At 33.3% G+C, this 24436-nt stretch overlaps 1 protein-coding gene across 2 annotated transcripts in view; it reads left to right on the top strand.

Moving 5' to 3' along the window:
- The window catches only part of WASL (WASP like actin nucleation promoting factor), a 75403-nt gene that overhangs the window by 43923 nt on the left and 7044 nt on the right, over nucleotides 1–24436 (top strand). The window contains exons 6-11 of one of the 2 annotated variants that reach the window (XM_079149850.1): nucleotides 5749–5917; nucleotides 6905–6947; nucleotides 7955–8108; nucleotides 9830–9847; nucleotides 21482–22002; nucleotides 24194–24302. In XM_079149850.1, coding sequence (XP_079005976.1) covers nucleotides 5749–5917; nucleotides 6905–6947; nucleotides 7955–8108; nucleotides 9830–9847; nucleotides 21482–22002; nucleotides 24194–24302 — 1014 coding nt within the window. The remainder of the gene's footprint in view (nucleotides 1–5748; nucleotides 5918–6904; nucleotides 6948–7954; nucleotides 8109–9829; nucleotides 9848–21481; nucleotides 22003–24193; nucleotides 24303–24436) is intronic. The other variant, XM_079149851.1, reaches the window with a different exon arrangement.

Here is a 24436-nt window from a genome sequence, read left to right on the forward strand (position 1 = left end):
GATTTTGTTTTTGTTTTGTTTTGTTTTTTAATTTTTTGCAGTGCTGGGGATTGAACTCAGGGCCTTGTGCTTACAAGGCAAGCACTCTATCAACTGAGCTATTTCCCCAGCCCCAAAGTTTTTAATGTATATTGACTATTGGATGATTATTGAGGTTTGTTTTTGTTTGTTGATTTTATTTTTTCTGGTGCTGGGGATTAGACCCAGGGCCTCATACATGCTAGACAAGTACTGTACCACTGAACTACATCCCTAGCCCAAGGTTTTTTTTTTTTTCCTCTCTCTTTTTTTTTAAATTTTTTTAATTGTAGATGTACACAATACCCTTTATTTTATTTATTTATTTTTATGTGGTGCTGAGAATTGAACCCAGTGCCTCACACATGCTATGCAAGCACTCTACCACTGAGCTACAACCCCAGCCCCAAAGTTTCTCTTTTAAGCAAATAAAGTGCTTTCTGGTTTTGTTTTTAAATTTCTTTTCCTGATATAAAACACAAACTAAGTATTGTTTTATTAAATTTTGTTATTTATCTTATTAAATTTATCTTATTTTTTTCTAATGGCTAACTACCTTTAATGTTTACCATGTGCCAGGTATTGTGTACTTTGACTTTGTTTTTTACATAGAAATGTTAATATTTACAGGACTGCTCTGGGATTTAAATGAGATGATTAAAGAACTTAGCTTAGTACTTAATAAATACTAGTTGTCATGATGAAGATAATGGCAACAATAATAGCAGCTTCTGTTTAATGAACATTTACACCAAGCACCTTCTAAGATAACTCCTATAGGTGAAGAAACAGGCACAGATAAGTAACTTGCTTAAAATAACATAACTAGTAAATTTTGGAGCAGGATTCTGCCTCGAGTGATTGGAGACGTAGAGAGAGCAAATAAAATGTCTGAAGATATACAGTTGGTATGTGGCAGAAGCAAAGGAAGCGGAGCCGCTGAGTCCCAGTTCATTCACTTGTGGACTTCTAATGCAGTGTTAGAATTTTTACTTGATGTGTGCCCAGTATTTTAACCTCTGTTATTTTATTAATTATTTTGCATTTGGTGAACATATATTGAATACCAGTGGGGAAGACTTCTAAAAACTTTGGAAAAAGTAACCTGAGATTTTAAAGTATAGATATTGTACAAATCATATAATTAAAGAATGTAAGTATTTTTAAAGCAATTATTTTCAATATATACAAAATGTATTTGTGAAGAGACATCTAATTTCCATGGATAGACTTTAAAAGTACTTCATGCAGTGGTGGTATCTCACAATTTTATTTTCCCTACTAAGAGAGTCACGCAGTAGTAGAGTATTTTGCTCAAATTGCTCATGGTTTTAAATATTTAGGTTTATGACTTTTACCCTTTGGTGCAGTGGTCCCAAACTTTTTTCCTTAAATAAATAAAGGGGTTTTTAAATTTCTTTGAAATGTTGTAAAAGGTCAAATTACACAGCAGGTGTTGCCGTTATCATCACCTTTTTATTTAAAGATATAAAAATACAGGGGCTAGGGTTGTGACTCAGTGGTAGAATGCTTGCCTGGCATGTGTGAGCCACTGGGTTTAATTCTCAATACCACATATAAATAAATAAATATCCATCAGCAACTAAAAATTATTTTTAAATATATTATAATATGGTATTATTACATACATAACAAAGGATGATCAAAATAATTGCTAATATAGTCCAATACTTTATTCTTGCTCCCACAGTTCAGCAAGTCTTGCTGTCTTACTGTTTTACAGCACTGCTTCTACTGTACTGCGTTTGGCACCCTCCACTAGGTGGCACTAGGCGCCTTAACCATGCTTTGCAGTGTCCATGGGGCACTTGGTTATAGAATGTCATTTAGAGGATCTGTTTACCAGATCATTTTGAATAATTATTTAGAAGACACTTGAGTAGAAGTTACATATATTCCTAAAATGTAACTTCATATCTTCCTCACAGATGCCTAACTTCATTAGCCACTCTGACATTTTAGCTTATACACTTTATAGTGATTTGTTCTCAGCATCATGATTGCTTAAACCAGAGGCCTTCCTCTGGGCCACCTGTTTTTCAACTCTCTCACCTTGTTGACAAGTTTCTGCTTTTTATATAATTAAAGGAGACGTGTTTATTTATTTAGATTTAAAATTAATTAGAAATGTGTGCTGTTCACAAGAATATATAAACATTTTCCTATGACAGTTGCCCTTAATAAGAAGGAGATGATTTATTTGATTGTTCTTTTGAAAAGGGGGGCGGGGACACAACTCCTTCATTATGTATTACTTGGTATGTGATCTTAGTATGAGTGTAACTTCACAGATGTAATAATACAGTTAAATTTTACTAGAAGTGATTTGAATATTTGTTACCAAATCTTCTCTATACTTTAATATGACTCTGCCTTATATAAGTTATCTTCCTTTTTTTTTTACAGTGCTGGGGATTGAACCTAGGGCCTTGTGCTTGCAAGGCAAGCACTCTACTAACTGAGCTATCTCCCCAGCCCCTATCTCTTTTTTATTTTGTCATTGTTGAAACGGATAATTAGACTTTAGAATCACTTTTCTAACTTATTTTATCACACTATAAGTAACTATTATCAGCAGAAATAAGTACCTAAGCTCTTGAATGTATCAGAAATTATTTTCCTAAGTTCTGAAATTTTTTATTGTAAAGATTTAGTGAAAACTGAATTGTTGGACTGTAAGTTGAGAATTAATAAATTTAAGTAACTAAGATACCAGTGTTCACCTACCTTTGCTTCTGTCACCAGTCGTTTGACTTCATACAGGTTACCCGATCTGTCTTTTGTTTTCACATATAAAATGATCTTTTTTTGTCTTTCCAAGTTATATTAACTTTTATACATCTCTGTAGTCTAGATTTTTCTCTACAGACTTATTTAAATATATTTTAACCAGTACTAGTGAAATTAATCTATAAGGGCTCTAAAGAGATCACATCAAGTCTTTATAACTGCTTGGCAGATGCTTATCCATGCATCTATGCCTGAATTTTGGACACAGGAGGAAGGGAAACACAGTTTACCTATAATACAAGTTAAACACTGTTATTCATTTAATGTAGCCACTTTTACTTCTTCTGTCTTCTTCATTCTTGAATCTTCTGACACCACTGAGTTACTAAGCTATAAATGGGGCTCACAAGAATGCTAACTTATTTTCATAGAAAAGAATATACTAGTTTAAGTAATTTAAACCATCAAACTTAACTTTACCCAACTCTGTTACCATTTAGGTCATCCATAGAATTATAGATCACTTTTATGTAAACAAAGAAGCATAAAAATATTTTTCCCTTAGAAATGATTATGATTAGGTTTTGCTTTTTATCTTTTAGTGGTGAGTGATTATTTCCTTTTAGATTCTATTTGAACTTCTATTTCAGAAAAAGTGGTATGAATAAAAACATGCCTGATACTTGCTGATCTGTCTTAAGTGAACTCTTAGATTCTACTGAATATAAACATAAGAGAATAAATAATTCATAGACTCTCACTGTGGTGTTGCTGATACTGGTTGGTGTAGATAAGTTAAAGTCCATGAGTGTGTCACCATTTTAACCATCTAACCTAATTTTGGGTATTCTCAATAAGTCCTGTATTTTGTGATACTTTAGCAAATGCTGAGATATAGGACAATTTAGAAAATCCATGTCTGTCTACTATTTAATCAGCCTTTCAGATCATTCCATATTGCTCACCTATCCTTTGCTTCTAGTTGCCATTATTTTCAGAGTATTCCTTGACACCAAGAAAACTTTAATGATTTTATCTATTTTATTCAGTAGCTTCTATTTTTTTCTATGAGTTGCTTTACTTTTGCCAATATCAGCAGATTCCATGGGATTTTTAAGTGCAATTATAAATAAAACTTTAGATCTTTTATATATTTATGATTAAATACATTTTGACTATTGATGGAAAATAGCTCAGTTTTGTTGATATTAAAAATATACATCTTTCCATTTTGTTTGCTTCTCTGATAAGGACGTGTGGCATTCATAATTTTTTTTTTTAGTTTTATTTCATTTTTAATAGTAGAGTTGAGAGAAAGAGAAAATAGGTTATTGTAATTCACCCAAGTAAGTAAAGATTTTTCTTTCAGACAGATTTACTGAGTAGGATGCATTCAAATTCATTTGAGGTTTTCAACATAATTAATGAATTACAGTCAGATTGACCTTTAGTGATCACTGGATATACATTAGCCTATAATTTCTTGAAATTTCTACTTGCTATTATATGATTGTTAGAGGGTCCCCAAGATTATCCCCACAGTTGATAAATCACCAGAAGAACTCTCAGGACTCGGTGTATAGTCATCCTTATTGCAGATATTCATTACACTGAAAAGATATAAAAATTAACAAACATAACAACACATGGGATGAAGTACATAGGAAACCTGTACAAGTATCCAGTAGTTCTCCCAGTGAAGTCACAGGAGATGTGCTTCATTCCTCTAGTAATAAATTGGGATAATATGTGAAATATTACCTAAGAAAGTACTCAATTACATAGACACTCAGTGCCCAGGGTTTTTATTGGGGACTTGACCTATAGGCATCTGCCATACCATGATTCCCAACTCCAAAGGGAAAAGCAGATATTCAGCATAGATCACATTGTTAGCACAAAGTTTAGACATGGTGAGCCTGCCCTTTCAGGAAATGGTGGGAATGTTCTTAGAATGCAAGTTCCCAGATGCCAGTGAAAGACCATCCTTGTAGACCTTTCTGCATTGCAATCCCAAGCTTGTTGTGTTAACTCCTGTTCTCCAAGTAGTGATAGTAGTTTATACATTTCAAAAGTTGTCATTAATATAATGATCTTAAAGGAACTTGGCCTGAGAGGAGATTTTGTTAGAGAATTTTATATTAAAATGGGATGTTTCCTTAAACATTCATTGGCCTTTACTTAAATTCATAAGATATTTTTAATTGAATATATTGCATTCAGACTATTATTCCATTAAGATTTTTTTAAAGTATAAGACAAGCTTTGTCCTACATCACTTAGTGTCACCCCTAAAAATGCTACTGATAATATCCAAGAGTGCCCAAGGTATTTTAATTGTTGATCCTTGTAAAAAATATGTTTTGAGAATTTTTCCATTTTAGGTTTGTGAGCTATAAGCTTTTTCTTTGACACTTATGCTATATGTGTACTGATAGGGAAAATATTAGTGGACTTAAATATGGAGTTTTGGAAAAATTGGTAGTAATAATTTTATAAGTAGTTTTTCCCCTCATGGATTAATAAAGTTGAAACAGGTAAGACTAGACTTCTTTGTTAAATTTGAAACAAAGCAGATACCTCTTTTTTACTTTCTTTAGTCCTTGTTATTTAATGTATACTATTTTATCAGTGAGAAATGTATTGACTGTTAGGCTATTAAAGGCAAAATATAAGTGTTTATTCTAATTAAATTTAATATCTATAGAAGTTTGTGTTCTTCATGAGAATTAATGTCATAAAAATAGAAGTTTGATTTGAAATAATGCATGTGTGCCAGAGTGTTTAAGAAGTTATTACAGGTTTTAGAAATTAAGGCAGTACTTTATTATTCATAAAACATTAATATATGCAGGCTTAAATTTTATAGTAATGAAGTGATTCTACTTTTAAAAAAAACATTTAAATTATAAAATATGACTATATAGAATTGCTTTGTTAAATTGTATCCCTTTAGTGTTATTTTGACTTTATTTGTAGGTCCCAGTCTACCTATGGCTACAGTTGATATAAAAAATCCAGAAATCACAACAAATAGATTTTATGGGTCCCAAGTCAACAACATCTCCCATACCAAAGAAAAGAAGAAAGGAAAAGCTAAAAAGAAGAGGTTAACCAAGGCAGATATTGGAACACCAAGCAACTTCCAGTAAGAGTTCTTTTGTTCTTATTTTCACTTTTGAAAATACTCATCAAATTATTCATTGACGCTCCTTATTTTTTTCTTTTTTGGAGAGAAAATGCTTGCATTCATCACATTTTAAAAGCTATAGATTTTGTTGGAGATTTTTAAAGACAGTTGCTTAGTATATGTTCTGTGAATCTTCCAACTAATTTATCTCCTCACCTATCAGAAAAGAAAAAGTAGATAAACTTGTTTTTTCAACTAATTGTTAAACATGAAGATGATTTCTCACTCTAATCTACAAATAGTATTTAAAAATTGCCTGCAGGTGTTGTTTAGAGGGAAAAAGAAGCCTTTGATATTTATATATTGTATTTTAATGATTTTCGTATGCATTATTTCATTATTTTATTGTAAAATTCCTATCCTTTCATATGTATAATGCTTGTATTCTATACTTATATGATGGTTAAAGAAATAGATACTCAGAAAGATTGTTAAAAAATATAAAGATTCAGTTATTAGAGTGCCATGGCCAGAATCCTGTCTCCTGGAATATAGGTTTTCCCAAAATACTATTGTGTCTGTGAGAACTATCAGTGCAGGCCAAAAATTCAAAAGATGCATTTGACAAAAAAACAAGGACCAAATGTTTTCTCTAATAAGTGGATGATGATACATACTGAGGGAGGGGTTTGGCGGGGCAGGTAAGAGAAGAATGGAGGAACTTTGTATTGTGTAGAGGGAAATGGGGTGGGAGGGATGGGGAAAGGAAAGACAATGAACTGAGACAGACATTATTAACCAATGTACATGTATGATTTCATGAATGGTGTGAATCTACATTGTGTATAACCATAGAAATGAAAAGTTGTACTCCATTTGTATACAATGAATCAAAATGCAGTCTGTAAAAAATTTTTAAAAGGTGCATTTGATTTCATTCATATTATGTTTTCATTTTATTGCATTTTATTTTTCTACTCTTCTGTTTTTAATTTTCTACTTTAGGCATATTGGACATGTTGGCTGGGATCCAAATACAGGCTTTGATGTAAGTCTTTTTAAGCCATATTCATTATTACTCAAAATATGTGGGACTATTACAGCCTTTTGAGACTGTTTTATTAATTTTTTTATTTTGCTATTTTCTGAGTGTACTCGTTTTTATGTATTTGTACTATTAAGGTTTGAAACTATAGTGTTGTTCTGTCCAGTTCATAACTGAGTGTCTGAAGACAAAGTCTTTATGCTTCTGGGACTTCATATACTGAATAAGTAAAATCTTGTGCTTTGAAAGCCAAGGGAAGAAAGTTATTTTTGCCAAGTGATAATTCAGAGGAATACATGCCAAATTACTGGAAATTAGCATAATTGAATTCTGAGTATCCATTTGTGGGATTATCTAGATGTGGCATTTTTCATTATCCCTAATTTTGTATCAGTTTGAGGGTAAAGTGAATGAAACTGCTGTGTTGAGCCAGACATAGTGGCACACGCTGGTAATCTCAGTGACTCAGGAGGCTGAGGCAGGAGGATTACAAGTTCAAGGCCACCCTTGGCATTTAGCAAAACCCTATCTCAAAATAATAAATGAAAAGCACTGGTAGTATAGCACCTCTGGGTTAAATTCCCAGTACTGCCAAAGAACAAAGTTAGTATTTGGATAAATTATTTTGAAGAAAAATATTTGTGATTGGTGTCAATAATCCTTGGTTATGTAGCTTCACTGTTAACTCTACAAACATACCCTGACCACCTCTTTGTGTTGGGTGCTATGCAGGGTCTTTGGGGTGCAAGGAGGTTCTTTTCCTTAAATTTTCAAATTTATTTATTTTTTTAGAGGCAAGGAAAAGAGATGGGATAGAATAGAAAATCTGTTTTTTGTTCATATCTGCTCAGGTTTTTTATAAGAAAGTTTAGCATTTAAATAATGTAACCATTTAAAAAGTTTGTAAATTTAAAACAATTTTATTGGGATACAGATGAATATTAAATTTTATCATGTTTTTTTTTAATTGAATTAATTGTTATACTTAGCAGTTATGTTATCTATTATAGCTGAATAATTTGGATCCAGAATTGAAGAATCTTTTTGATATGTGTGGAATCTCAGAGGCACAACTTAAAGACAGAGAAACATCAAAAGTTATATATGACTTTATTGAAAAAACAGGAGGTGTTGAAGCAGTTAAAAATGAACTACGAAGGCAAGGTAACTTTTATTTCTCTTTAAGCACTTGGATTTTTTTTTTTTTTTTTTTTTCTTGTGAATCTTCTGAGGTCAGTTTCATGCCAGACACCTGTGTACATGAGAACCCTTTCTTGGGCTCTTGGGCAGAATGTGTGAATTTATGCACAACTTGGCCCAGCACACTGTCTTAATGTTACTTTAGCGTAACTAAAAAGCTTGACAAGGTTTTGATTACTGCTTTTATTGTTTGAAGACTTTTGTTATTAAATTCATGAAAACTCACACAAAATCTTCCAGCTGTTCTATTTTAGAATAAAGTTATAATTGCCTAAATATTTCACTATTGAATCCTAGAAACTACCATTAAAGTTGTATTTCTTATAATTCAGAAGTAGTAATTTAAATATAATCACTGTCTAACTGATAATGTAAGCATTTTAGAACACAAATAATATAAACTCTTCTATTAATTTTAAGATGCAAACTTTTTCTTGGATAAAGTACAAAATTGTCTTTTGGTTCCTGAAGCACAATTTGCAAAATCTGATCTTTCCTTTAAAGCACCTCGTATTTTAGTTGTATTTTAACAATTATTTCAGCAAAATGCAAATAAAATAATTTCTCAGTATGATAGTCATCTTACATTCTATCATAGAAACAACTGTGTAAATACACTTAAGGTTATATTGCTATTTTGGAAGCAATGCTAATTCCAATGAAGCTAGCATGATGTTAATTTATCTTATTTGCAGACAAATTACATTTCCAAATTCTGTCAAGTTTTAAAAATAAATCCTTGGCATAGCACTGCTGTTCTTTTAAAATGTCCTTCGTCAGTCATGGTTACTGCTAGTGTGTAGACAATGCAAGGTCTTGACAACCCTCTTGTGTTCTTCAGCACTCTTTCTCCACTATTTCTACTCACCTTGCCATACACTAAAGTGATACTCAGGATCTCTCAGCCCTTTGGATTTTAAGTTTTTAATTTACTGTTTACGTTACTTGACCAAACCTATGGCTGCCCTTTCACCTGAATACCTGAAACTAAAAGTTGATCATATGAACTAGATTGGACTTTGTTTTTGTTTCTGGGTGTTTTGTTTTGTTTTGTTACTGCTTTTTATTTTACTAGGTTAAAAACACTGAATTAGGCAAGGTCTTACCTTAATTTAATCTACCTAAAACAAAAATGTCATAGGAATTAAGAAAAATGCTTTGGGAATAAAATATAAAATATAATTTTTTTAATGTAAGAATTGAAATTTCAGTCTGGAATCTTTTAGATTCCAAAGATTTATTTTATGTAAGACAGATTATTTTTTTTAAAGGACAAGTAAAATGGCAAATTAACAATTTTTAAAAGTCTTTTCTAAGTAAAGTACATAATTGTAAGTTAATATTTAAAAGTATGAAAAAAATAAACCAGAAAGGTGGTAGGGAAGTTGTTTTAAAAAATATGCTTTGTAAAGTCTGTTTACTCAAATATCCTTGACACTTATTTTGTAAAAGTATGTAATCAGATTTATAAAAACAAATAACTGTGTGCTAAGCAGCTCGGGGAGACCCCGTCTCTATATAAAATAGAAAATAGAGATAGGAATGTAGCTCAGTGGTTGAGTGACCCTGAGTTCAATCCTGATACCCACCAAAACGAAAGAGAACAAATGACATGTGAGTTCCAGTGTATCTCTTTGTATATGCAATTATTTGAAGTCATTAACTCATAATAATCTGTTCTATAGGTCCACCACAGTGGAGTGGTATGTATATGTAATATTATTTGACTTGGCACTCTAAATTATGCATGCTATGCTGTGTTGATTTTTATAGAAGCTAGAGTTCATATATCCTGTCTCCAAATATAACTTACAGTGAGATTTTTCTGCCTTATATTCAAACTAACACATAGATGCTAAAATAAAATTTTATTTCTATATGCGTTAGAACTTACATTTTGTGTATAATTTAATTTTATTGAGGTTCTAGATGGAAAAACCTCTTGCCCACAGTACCGCTATTGTTTTTATTACTACTAATTATACTGATTATTTTATGATTGTTTTTCACATTTAACATTTTTTCAGTAGCCTGTGTAAAATAAATTACATTTTACATTAAATTGGGTCAGTGAGAGAGAACTAAACATAAATAAACACAGTTTTACAAATTCCCACTAAGGGGCTTGTCAGCATTCCCATAAATTTTAGTTGGCATTAACTAAGTTTTTTCAATTTGTCTTATCTTGGTCTGAGTGCATGAAATCAGATCTTTAATATATTCTGAACTATACATTACTATATTTAAGTTACAGAATTTTGAAATTTTTTTATTAGAGAATTAGTTATACATAAAGTCATACGTGGGTAGAATTTGTTTTACTCCATGTCAGTCCTGGTTCCCACACCTTTCCCTCCAGTGCTTCCTCCCCCAGTCTCCTTCTTCTACTGCCGCAGCTCTCATCTCTGCTCTCAGAAACTGGATGAGGGGCAATGTGAGATGAAGAAAAACAGACACACCTAGAGAGAAAAAGGTGGGGCCAGGTGGTCAAACTCTGATGGATATCAGACAAATGTAGTTAATAGAGTTTACTCTTTGGTCAGATTAAAGTCCTGAAATCCTCAGGTAAAGATTTCTAAGGAGAAGAAAAATTGTATATATGAGATCATTTCTTTTTTCTCCCTGTGCTGTAGTGTTATGGAGGAACTTCTTAAGAAAGCAGGGTGTTAGAGTGTGAAAAGGAGATAAGATAGCCAGTCACAGAGACTTGAATTTAAAAGTGATACTCTTTTTCTTTGGTGTTAAACCAGTTTCCACAATTTATATTTTAGATGCAAGTATAGGAGAGAGAAAGTCTTAAGCATTGCAGCATAGAGTCTATCCCTTTCTTTGGATCTTAGTTGTCCTATGTTTTACACCCATCTATAAACTTGCACTCCTCATCTTCTTTGAGTATCACAGCCTCAGGAGTGTCCCCTCATCTGACCATTGAAGTTCCCCGGTGTCCATTCCCTGTTTGAGCGCCAACTCTCTGGGCATCTCATGTCTGGGCTGTTAATTTGGAAACTGGACAGGCTGTGATGGGGAATAAAGAAAAAGACCAGTAGACACTCATAGAGAGAAAAAGGTAGGGCCAGGTGGGACACTGCTTTCTGATAGAGAAACAGTGACCCAGCACATTTATTATCTAGGTTTCATCAAAAGGATATTTGTGGGAAAGTTTCAGCAAAGCAAGCAATCTGAAGGATACTGGACTGGCAAGACATTAGGGTTATCTTGTTATGCTCAGAATTCTCTGTCATCTTGTGAGTTGGTGACTGATAATAGTGGTATGCTTTTGCACATAGGCCCTGGCCAGCAGCATCATAGCAACTGGGCCATCTTGACCTGCACCTTCACACAGAAAGTTTCCAGTACAACACAACCATGAGGGAGTCAGACCATGATTCAAATCACCACCATGCACATCCTACTTTACTGGTCATCATTTCACTTGTTATTCATTTTTGATTGGTGCTGTGTAAATATACATAGAGGTGGAATTCCCTCTGGTATGCTTATGTATGCATATAGCGTGATTTTGTTAAATTCATACGCATTTCCTCCCCTTTCCTGTTGCTCCTCTCTCCCTCTCTATTCCTTTCTTCTACTCCTCTGATCTTCCTTTTATTTTTATAATATACGATCCCCTACCTTTTTCCCCTTTATTTTGCTCTGCATGAGAAAAAATATTCAGCTCTTCTTTCTGAGTCTGATTTCACTTAGCGTGATGTTCTCCATTTCCATCCATTTGTTAGCAAATGCCATAATTCCATTTTTCTTTATGACTGAGTAAAACTCCATTGTGTGTGTGTGTGTGTGTGTACATATATACATACACACTACATTTTCTTAATCTCTATCTGTTGATGGGCATCTGGTCTGGTTCCATAATTGGGCTTTTGTGAATTGTGCTGCTATAAATATTTGAAGTGGCTGTATTGCCATATATGCTGATTTTAGTTCTTTTTAATAAATACCAAGGAGTGGAATAGCTGGGTCATGTGGTGGTTCTATTCCAAGTTTTTTGAGGTGTCTCCATACTGTTTTCCAGAATGGTTATACTAATTAGCAGTCCCACCAACAATATGAGAGTGTATCTTCTTCTCTGCATCCTCACCAGCATTTATTATTATGTATATTCTTGATAATTGCCATTTTGTTAACTAGAGTGAGATGAAATCATGGGGTAGTTTGGATTTACATTTCCCTGATTGCTAGAGATGTTGAACATTTTTTCATATATTTGTTGACAGTTTGTATATCTTCTTTTGAGAAATGTCTTTTTTGTGTTAAACTTTTTGAGTTCTTTATATTTATTCTAGATCCTGTCAAATGAATAGCTGGCAGGATTTTCTTCTGTTCTATGGGCTCTCTCTTCACATTCATAATTGTTTCCTTTCTGTTTAGGAGTTAGGATCTTATTAAGGGAGTTGGAATCTGCACCAATAAGATGGACTGTTGACCCTATATTTTCTTCTCACAGTTGCAAAATTCCTGGTCTAATTCCTAAGTCTTTGATCCACTTTGATTTGATTTTGTGTAGGGTGAGAGAGAGGGATCTAGTTTCATTCTTCGATGTGTGGATATTCATTTTTTCCTGGCCATTTGTTAAAAAGGCTATCTTTTCTCCAACATACATTTTTCGCACCTTTGTCTAGTATCAGATGGCTGTTACGTATGTGTCTTCTATACTGTCCCACTGGACTTCATGTCTATTTTGATGTCAATACTATGCTTGGGTTTTTTGTTTGTTTGTTTTATTTTGATTTTTAAGTACAACTCTGTAGTATAATTTGAGATCAGGTATTGTAATACCTCTGCATAACTGTCCTTCCTTAGGATTGCTTTGGTTATTCTGGGTCTCTTATTCTTCCAAATGAATTTTAGTCCTGCTTTTTTCTAGTTCTGTGAAGAATGCCATAGGTATTATGATGGGGATTGCATTGAACCTGTTTACTACTTTTGATAATATTAATTACTACATTTTGACAATATTAATTCTGCCTATACAAGACCGTGGGAGATCTTTCCATTTTCTAAGATCTTTAATTTTTTTCTTCAGTATTCTGTAATTTTCATTGTAGAGATCTTTCACCTTCTTGTTTATATTAATTCCCAAGTATTTTATTTTTGAGATTATAACTAATGGGATAGTTTTCCTCCTTCTCAGCAGAATCACTGTTGGAGTATAGGAAAGTTGTTCATTTATGAATGTTGATATTGTATCCTGATACTTTGCTGAATTCATTTCAACTCTAGAAAACTTCTGGTGGAGTGTTTTAATCTATTTTTTGATTTTTTAGATATAAAATCGTATCAGTAAACATTGATAGTTTGTCTTCTTTTTCTCTTTGTAGTCCTTTAGTTTTGTTCTTTTGCATGATGGCTCTGGCTAGAGTTTCAAGAATTATATTGGTAAGAGGGACATCCTTGTTTTGTTTCTGATTTTGGAGGAAATGATGTTAGCTTTTCTGCATTCTGTATGATGTTGGCTTTGGTTTATTATATAAAGTCTTTATAATGTTGAGTCAAGTTCCTTCTATCCGTAGTTTTTCCAGTGTTGTTAACATGAATTGTTACTATAGCTTATCAAAGACCTTTTCTGCATCTGTTGAGATGATCATATGATTCTTGTCCTTTCTGTTTATGTGGTAAATTACATTGATTGATTTGCCTATGTTGAATCCGCCTTGTATCCTTGGGAAGAAACCCACTTAATCAAGGCATATTACTTCTTAATGTGTTTTTGGGTGCAGTTTGTCAAGATTTCATTAAGGATTTTTGCATCCTTGTTCATCAGGGATGTTGGTCTGTAGTTTTCTTTCCTTGGTGTGTCTGTCTGGTTTTGATATCAGGGTTCTAATGACTTTGTAGGTTGTAATTGGCAACGGTCCCTCCCTTTGAATTTCATGAAATAATTTGAGAAAGACTGGTGTTAGTTCTTCCTTAAAAGTATGGTAGAATTTAGTTGAGAATTCATCTGGTTCTGGCCTTATTTTTGTTGGAAGACTTTTTAAATTGCAGTTTCAATTTAATTACTGGCTGTTGGTCTACTTAGGTTTTCTGTATCTTACTGGTTCAATTTGGACAGGTCATGTGTGTCTAGAAATTTATCTTCAGAAGTGTCTGATGATAGCTTCTTTTTCATGTCTAATTCTGTTTATTTGAGTCTTCTCTCTCTCTCGGTTAGTTTGACTAAGGGCTTATCAGTCTTATTTATCTTTTCAAATAACTAAATCTTTGTTGCATTGCTCCCGTGTATTTTCTAAATTCTCAATTTCATTAATTTTGGGTCTGATCTTAATTATTTCCTGTCTTCTACTGATTTTGTAATTAATTTATTCTTCCTTTCCCAATGATTAGAGGTGGAACATAAGCTCATGTATTTATGATCTAATTTTTTTTAACACGTGCACTCATGAGTTTTCCTCTTAAAACACCTTTCACATTGTCTCAGAGATTTTGATGTTGTATCTGTTCTCATTTGTTTCTAAGAATTTCTTGATTGCTTCTCATTTTTCTGTGATCCATTCTTCATTTAAAATTCAATCTCCACATGTTTATATATTTTGGTTATTATTTTTCTTGCCATTGATTTCTAGTTTCATTCCATCATGGTCTGATCGAATGCATTGGACTATGTCTGGGTTTTTTTGGTGTTTTGTTTTTTTTTTTTTTTTGTAGTTACTAAGATTTATATTGTGACCCTAGAATGTGGTCTATTTTGGAAAGGGTTCCATGAGTTGCTGAGAGAAAGTAAATTCAGGTGTTTTCACATGAAATGCTGGGATGAAATATTCTGTAGATGTCTTATCAGGTCCATTTTATTTATAGTATTATTTAGGTTGGAAAATCTTTATTAAGCTTGTGCTTGGATGACCTATCTATTGATGATAAAGGTGTGTTGAAATCACCCAGTATTATTGTATTGGGGTCTATCTGGAATCTTGGGGTATATATATTGACTATTGTTGTATCTTGTCAAATTGTTCCCTTATCAGTCTGTATATTCTGTATTGATTGTTTGTCTTCTTTTTCTATTTGTAGTCCTTAGTTTCCTTCTCTTGCATGATGGCTCTGGCTAGAGTTTCAAGAATTATATTGAATAAAAGTGATGAGAGGGGACATCCTTGTCCAGTTCCTGATTTTGGAGGAAATGATGTTAGTTTTTCTGCATTCTGTATGATGTTGGCTTTCAGACCCTCCTTGATTTAGATACCATCTTGTTCTCTTCTGATTAATTTTTGCTTCAAATCTGTTTCATCAAATACAAGAACAGCTATTCCTTCTTGTTTTAAGGCTCTATTTGTCTGGAATATTTTTTTTTCAGTCCTTGTACTTTCAGCCTGTGGGTGTTTTTTCCAATGAAGTGAGTCTTGCAAACAGCATATAGTTTGGACCTTGTTTTTTGATCCACTCAGCTAATCTATGTCTTTTAATTGGGGAGTTGAGACTATTTACATTCCATGTTATTATGGATATGTTTATATTTTCCTAACATTTTAGCTTATTTGCTATATTTAATTCTGTCTCAATTTTCATTTGGTTGGTGGTCCTTCTAATGATCTTCATCTCTTTGGGAGTTTTGGGGTTTGTTTTGGGGCATATTCTTTGTAGTGCTTTCCTAGTAGTCATAAATTCTTTTAGTTTTCCTTATCATGGAAAGTTTCCATTCTTTCATTGATTTTGAAAGATGTCTTTGCTGAATATAGCAATATTAGGTGGCAGTTGTTTTCTTTTAAAGCTTGGAATATCTCATTTCAGACCCTCCTGGGTTTTAGGAGCTGTGTTGAAGAGTCAGAGGTGTGCCTTATTGATTTGCCTCTAAATGTGATCTTACGTTTTTCTCTTGCAACTTTCAATAATTCCTTATTTTCTTTCTTAGGTAATTTAATTATGATATTTCTTGAAGGGTCTGTTCTGATCTTGTCTGTTTGGAGTCCTATATGCTGTCTATCTCATTTTTAATATTGGGAAATTTTTCTGTTACTGTCCATTGAAAATGTTCTTAATGCCATTAGCCTGTATCTTCATGTTCTCTTCTTTCACAGTGACTCTCAGGCTTGTTCTCTTGATGCAGTCCCAGAGTTCTTGTGTAGTCTGATCGTCGTCTTTTATTCTTTTTCCTTTATTGCATACTGAGTATTCAAGTTCATGTACCCTGTCTCAAGGCCCAGCATTGTTTTCTGTGCAATCTAGTCTGTTTGCGATGCTTTCCATTGAATTGTTTAATTCATTTTGTCTTTTATGAGTGCTGATTGGTTTCTTTTCATTGTCTGTATTTCTTTATCGAAATGATCTTTCATCTCATGTTTGCTTTCTTAATTCATTCCTTAGCTCTTTTAATTTTGTGAATATTTAATAATCAGCTTTTCGTAGTCTTTTTCAGGAATTTCATCTACTTCATATCTGTAGGATCATTTGTTGGGGATGGTGAATTTTGGGGAGAGATTTGTTTGCCTGTTTCCTCATGTTTTCAGAAGTCTTGGACTTGTGCATTAGTTGAGATGGATTCCCCTTCCTCTTTGATACATGTGTCATTTTGTGTTTAGTTAATTTTTTTTGTTCTGGGACTTCTCTCCCTTTTTTTTTTTATTTGTTGATGGACCTTCATTTTTATTTATTTATATGTGGTGCTGAGAATCGAACCCAGTGCCTCACACATGCTACGTGAGTACTCTACCACTGAGCCACAGTCCCAGACCCTTTCTCTCTGTTTTTGATGTATGAGTAGATAGATATTCAAGAGTAGGATTTGAGGTCCCCCTCTGGTTGTTGGTTTGGGGGTTTTGTCTCCTAGATTTTATGTGTTGAAGTATTATTGAGGCTAGAGTAGGACTCAATTATGTGGAGTGAGATTTTCTGTTACTTGGCTAAGTTGTGAGTATTGCTCAGCAGCAGGATCTCTTGTCCCTGAACTTAAAGTGTCTCACTCACTTTCCAGCCTCTGTCAGGAGAAGTAGGGAACTAGGAATAGCAATAATGTTAGCAATAGATGTACAGCTTTAATAAAAAATGTCCAAAGTCTACTTTGGCGTCTGTTACACTAATTGCCACCTATGTAGGAATGATGGGGTCGGCATTTAACATCACTGCCAACAGTAAAAGCCCATTAATTTGATCAGGCATCAAACAGCAGATATTTACTACATCATCCACTATATTAATAATCAATAATAATATAATAATATATATAGCAATATATATATAATATAATAATATAATATATATAATATAATATATATTATATAATAATATTATATATATTATATAATTATATAATATAATAATATAGCAATAATAATAGGAAGAATTACATAAACTATTTAATTCTCTTAATGGGATGACAGATTCTTAAGGGAATATAAAGTAGGATGAGAAGAGAAAGTTTGAAACGTTTAAACAGTGAACAGAGAAGAAATAGAGGAGATAGGTGGCAGATGATGGCTATAAAGAAGAAGGAATTAAAAAAACTAAAAGTAATAAAAAAAATGGAAGAGAGGAAGAGGGAATGAAATTTTGACTATTAGTGGAGGAAGAGAGTGAAGAAGAGGCAGTAAGAGGAACAGAAACTAAGGTACTAACAAACAAATATAAGATCAAAACAACTCAAACCCACATAGTAGTTATACCCCATCTAAGTCAAACCAAAGCTAAATAACAAACTGGTGATGATGAAAGCAACTAAAATAAAAGTAGAATTATATGAATATATATGTTTTTTTGAAACCTGTCGCACAGTGAGAGCACATCCTATATATGCACTATCTCACAGAGTGGAAAAAAGAAAAAATATTAAAATATAATGAAGTGATTTTGGAAAAAGTCTATATACACACTATCTCACAGAATGGAAAAAAAGTATTAAAATATAATGAAGTGATTTTTGAAAAAGCTAAACAATTTTTAAGTTAAAAAAAGTTTAAAAGCGGGATACTGGAATAAATGAGAGGAAAAAGGGGTTAAAAACTCTTAATGAGAAATAAAGGACTTATTTCCACTGAAGTCAAAATTATTGTCAGGGATGGATTTTCATTCTTTGTATTTATTTTTGGGCTCTGTAATCTTTGGTCAAGGGCTGTGGATTGTTAAATTCAACAATGTTGTGTTCTTCACCTAACTGCCAGCCCTTGTGACTAGGAGCCAAATCTGGTTCCAATAACTCTCAGCTTCCTCATCTCCCGGTATAGGGTGGGATAGACTGCAGAATGCTGACAAATTGTATATTGTCATGGAGGCGATGCAGAGTTCTAAATTGGAAGTTTCAGTAACTGGGATTTGGTCTTAACTGACCTTTGGAACTTCTGTCAGTGAGTATCTGAGATTAGACCCACACCCCTGTTGATGGGGAGATGCCGATCTCTGGTGGACATCTGGGGCGCCAGCAACAAAGGGAACTCTCTCTCTCCTTGGTATCCAGAGCCTGTATGCCCTAGGCACAATTTTCTTTGTCCCTATTTCAGTTAAACTGGCTCAGGTTCTTTAGGGCTTATAATAGGCAGGTGGTACCTTCCTTTTGTGAGTGTCCCATCTCCTGCCTCTGCCTGCACAGCAGCACTTGTAAATGGTTCCCATGCAGGTGACCTGGGTTTCCCCCAAATTACCCACCTGTGGGCCTAGAGATTTTGGTTACTTTTCACTCAACAGCTTTTCCCACAGACTCCATTGAGATCAGCCTCCCTCTTTTCCCACAGGTCCCCCACCCACACTACTTGAAAGCCAGGCATTTTGTTTTGTTTTGTTTTGTTTTGTTGTTCTGCTGTGCTGTCCTTTGTCTATACCTGCACTCCCCCTTCCTGCAGCAGCTGTGGCTGCCACCAGCCAGATTGGCATGTCTAAAGTATTATTTCTTAGGTTAAAAGTTTCCAATTTTCTGTGTCTCCATGACTTCTTCTACTGCCCAGTATTGAATTTCAGTGAGTTCCATTAGTTACCCTCCTTGCTGTGGGGGGGCAGTCTTCCTGCTTTTTTTATCCGGTGCTGAGGAACTGCTGGAAAGTGTGTCCTTCCTCTATTCTACCTTCCACCAATGCTTATAATTCTTATAAGTGACTGGAGAGTTATCTACCAGTACTTGTAATACTAATCTGAAACAATTAACAATTACTTTTGAGTATTAGGCTCCCATCAAGACAAAGTTGTTTTGTTGTGTTGTGTTTTGTTTTGTTTTGTTGGTAAGCTCAGTCTTGTTTTCTTTTAGCTTTGATGAAACAGTTTTCATTTTCAATTACTTTTGTTTCATGCTTTCCACTTATTTCTTTTTTTAAATGTCAAAAATACCATTGTCATTCTAATTCTGATATTTGTGGTGACAGAGTTTTCTCATAATGGTGTATTTCTCAGTGATTTATGGAGGCTTTTTGTGTGTGTGTTTGTATACCATGTGTCCTCTCCTCTCCTGTTTTAATTCTTTCACATTTTTATCTTGGGATACAGCATTTTTGCAGTTTCCTCTTTATGTAGATATAAAGCACACTATAAAAATCAAAAGTTAGTATATATTTCTTCAAAAAAATAAAATTAAAAAAGTTTGCCGTTACTTTGCAAGGTAATAGAAATGCTGAACTTTCTCTACATTCAGATTAGATGCAGCTGATAATTTACTCATAAATCAAAGGCTTTCTTTTCTGAGTGATGAATTAGTGTCTCTTTGAGTTGGTATTAGCCAAATCCCAAATTATCCCAATAAATGTACTTACTGCAGATTCGAAAGAAATTTAATTCATGGTTCTTAGTAAAATCATGAGAAATAATTATTTAATGTCTTTTGTAATAAATAGTATGGGTCCTTTTCCTCTTAAGTAACAGAAAAGCCTGTCATACTAGTTCTAAATATTGTTGCCATTTGAAATATAAGTGTAACTGATTGAATGAAATTTTGTATCTGCTTAAAGGGTTTGATACACTCTTATTCAGGGAATGGCCATTTTATACGTGTGTGTGTGTGTGTGTGTGTGTGTGTGTGTGTGTGTGTTTGCCATTTCCTCCCTTTTTTGCCCTTTGATTGAAAATATGTTAGAAAACCATTCTGCTTCTAGAAAGTTTTAAGTCTCCTTGCTTTAGGTCCAGTTAGATGGAAAATTGGGTGACTCTTAGCTGTATCTTCTAGACCTCTAGTGTATCTTAAGTGTAAATCATAGGAGTGTCCCACTGTGATGGTCTGAATGTAGGGTAACTCTCCTGCTTCCTGTTATGTATATTTAAAAGTTATGTGTATTTGAAAGTTTTTATGCCAGGAAAACAATACCAATGTGAGTGTGGTCCTTTCCATATATTTCATCAATATTTATATTTTTATTTGATTGTAGATTTCTATAGCATGTTCCCATGATTATCCCAAATGAAATCAGAAGATATTGTTTTATTCCCTATAAAGTGAGGTTTTTTTCCTTTCATTGCATTACTGAACATCTAAGGTTATTGATATTTATAATTAAGTTAGGTATTTATAATTGAATTTGGTTGGATAGGAAGGTTCCTTCATACCACGTTATACTTTGTATCAGTAAATACAAATGACTATTATGAATTCTAACATTTCTGTACTCATAAAAATAATTTTTCAAACCAGTCTTTAAATTAATGGGAAAAGATGAAGTACATTTTTATATTTATTGGTGTATGTCGATGCTATATCATGTCTCCAGAAATGTAATAAAAATAAAATCTAACACTTCAAGGTGTTATTCACATTCTCCAGTAGAGTCTGATGTCACTGTACTTTTAGATTCGTTTTCTTATTTTATCTTAACATTGTCATTTAAGTTGAAGGAGAATGTAAAGATCATTACTATCAGAATAATGGTCACTTTTAATGATTGACTATAGTTTCATTTTACAGTTAATAGGAACTCAGTTAATTTGTTAATCACTTTTTGTCTCCTAAGTATGTAATTAACATTTTGATTGAGCAACTAGTCCCCCTTTGTTTCATTGTTAGAACTGCTAGAATTTCTTTAGGCAATGTAGGACATTATATCATAAAATACTAGTACATGTAAATTAGACAACAAAGGATTACATTTTAAAGGAAAAGCATCATATTTGGAATTTAGATCAGATTAATATTAATAAATTCTAATAAATAAACTATAAACATTGAATTAAATTTAAAAAATAAAAGTAATTGATATTTGAAAAGAAGTTATTTGTTAATTTTTATTAAAATGTAAAAGTGCTTATTAAGTGAACTTTATTTTTATATTTCTGTTATTATAGAAAGTAGAAAAATGTTTATTATTCTTACCTTCATAACTGGTATTGATTCCTAAACACTAAATTCTGGTTTTTTCACTGATATTTTTCAAGAAACAACAGGAAAGTGATCTTGTTTTTATGTTTTTTTTTTATTTCAGCACCACCACCTCCACCACCATCAAGGGGAGGACCACCACCTCCTCCTCCCCCTCCACATAGCTCAGGCCCTCCTCCTCCTCCTGCCAGGGGAAGAGGTGCTCCTCCCCCACCACCTTCAAGAGCTCCCACAGCTGCACCTCCACCACCACCTCCTTCCAGGCCAGGTGTGGTCGTCCCTCCACCACCACCAAACAGGGTGTATCCTCCTCCACCTCCAGCCCTTCCCTCTTCAGCACCTTCTGGGCCTCCACCACCACCTCCACCTCTATCAGTGGTAGGATCAGCGACACCACCCCCACCACCTCCACCTCCACCTCCACCAGGGCCACCACCTCCCCCTGGCCTCCCTTCTGATGGGGACCATCAAGTTCCAACTCCTGCAGGAAGCAAAGCAGCCCTTTTAGATCAAATCAGAGAGGGTGCTCAGCTAAAAAAAGTGGAACAGAACAGTCGACCAGTGTCCTGCTCTGGAAGGGATGCGCTTTTAGACCAGATACGACAGGGTATTCAACTGAAATCTGTAAGTAATCTGCCCTTTCATCTTAGGTCATTGATCGCAATAGAATTTTAAAGTAATTTATAAGATTTCTTTAAAAAGTTCGTTAGTCTTTTTTCTCTTGCTCTAATTTATAATTTTTAACCCTATAAATTTTTAAATATCTTTACATACAATGACATGTAACAAATTTTTTAGATAAAAAATTCCTATAGCTGTATAGCCTGTACTTCTACATCAAAATGTAGAACATTCCACACCCCAGGAAGTTCCTATGCCTCTTCCCAATTAGTTCCTTCCAAAACATTCACTGGTATGATTACCTATTCTGAAACGTAAAGTGGAATTTTATAGTATGTTTACAATTCATTATTCTATACTTGATTTTTAAATAAAAAGGTACTTTTTTAAAGAGTCATTATTAAAGTGTGGGAAATTTACCAATTGCAGTTACCTTGGTAAATCCAAACCAGTAACTTTATGAAAATTAAATCATAGTCTAATGATTCCATGTTTTAAAGTAGTAAAGCCACACCAAAAAAAAAAAAACAAACAAACAAACAAAACTGAAAGAGTTATAGTAGAATTTCTGACAGTGAAGACCAATAACTTTTGGACAAGATGATCATCTTATCCTTTAGATCATTTAATGCTCTAGAAGTTCACAAACTTTTCTATAACGAACCAGATTGTAAGTATTTAGACTTATGGGCCATATGGTCTTTTGTTACAAGTGCCCAAATCTGCTGTTGTACCATAAAAGCTGCCATAGATAGTATATAAATAAATGAATATACTTGATATGGTATAAAGGTTTATTTTTATACACTGATGACAGTGTTGCACTCCTACCTAGTGTTTTCTGCCTTACATTACCTAATCACTTAAAGGTGGTCCTGGCTGCTATTATATCCTTTGAGAGCCTCATGCAGAAATACCAAACCCTCAAACTCAGATTTTCTGTTTGTGGACTGCTGCTATACTACTACTAATATTTTATATATAGCCTCTGAACTTAAGTGCTTATGAATGAGTCTATATCTTATGGGTGACTACATGGAATATTTTTTAGAGAACACAGTGGTGTTTATCCCAGAAAGAAAAGTAGTTCGTGGAAGAATTACCAAAAAAAAAAGAAGAAAAAATTTGTCTTCATAAAATAAGAGTTTTTTCTTTAGAAAAATGTTTTTTTTTTAATATTTGGAAAAATATTTTTCTTTGGAAAATGATTTAAAATTTCAAATAAATAAAAATATATGATTAAAAACTTGTGATTATTTTAGTTTATCTATGCTGGTTTATCTTTTCACCAATATTATACCAATGGGTAATGGAAGTTCAGAGACAGAATTAACAAAATTAATAAGTTAATATGTAAAAAAATATTTATCTCATTTTAGTACTTAGAGAAGTATGTCATAAATTGTAAATGTTTTCAACTAAATATGTTTCCCCTTTTTTAGTATGAATGTTGGAAATAGGGATAATTTTGCATGAACTGGCTTGTGAATAAATGAGTTTTTAATAAAAGTCTTAGGTGTTTCTTTTGTTTTATTTCCTGAATGTAGTTTAAAGGAAATAGAAGTAATTTATACTAGTAATAGTTATTTGCCTTGTGAGACAGATACAGTTTGAAAGCTTCTTAGCTGATCTCCTGTGCTATGAGTAGGGAGGTTCATTTTGAAATATACCATATTAACTCTAATTATGTAGTGTGAGTTATAAATATGACATGCAAAGGTATAAAGGTGAATTTTTCTCAGAGAATGTTAAGTCGCTCTTAGATATCTTCAGTGTGGTTTCCACCAAACAACGTTAGGAATCTAAATATTGCCCAGGTTTATAAAATAATATCCTTTAATAATAGTGTTGAAGTTTTATCATCTCAGACTTGTGTGCTGGAAGTGCAGAAATTACCCAGCCATGTGGATAAGTATTATTTAGTAAAGAATTTGATTTGTATCTAAATACAGCCATTTGGTGGGGCAGGACATTGATGGTTTATACATTACAAAGGAGGCGATAGTTCCTGCATAATTCTTTGAAGGCTGCAGTTTCTTCTTAATTTAGCTAATCCTGCCTGGGCTTGAAAATTTGCTTGCTTGCTTTTTAATTTTCTCAAGATAAAGAGTTGCTACTAAGAAAGTAAGATATTCTGAAGACAGATTCTTTGCTAAGGATTTACAGTTGAGTCTTACTCATTTTGTATTCCAAGGTGTCTGATGGCCAGGAGTCTGCACCACCAACACCTGCACCCACTTCAGGAATTGTGGGTGCATTGATGGAAGTGATGCAGAAAAGGAGCAAAGCCATTCATTCTTCAGGTATCTTGCATATGTTTGTGTGTTTGTGCATGTGAGAGAGAGAGTAAAAATTTGATCGTTCAGAATTCTGAAATTTTAGTTTTTATGACTGTCTTTGTTAGCTTTTCTCTGCTAATGAATAATTAACTAATATG

Source organism: Sciurus vulgaris, assembly GCF_902686455.1.
Source record: "Sciurus vulgaris genome assembly, chromosome: 8".
Lineage (NCBI taxonomy): Eukaryota > Metazoa > Chordata > Mammalia > Rodentia > Sciuridae > Sciurus > Sciurus vulgaris.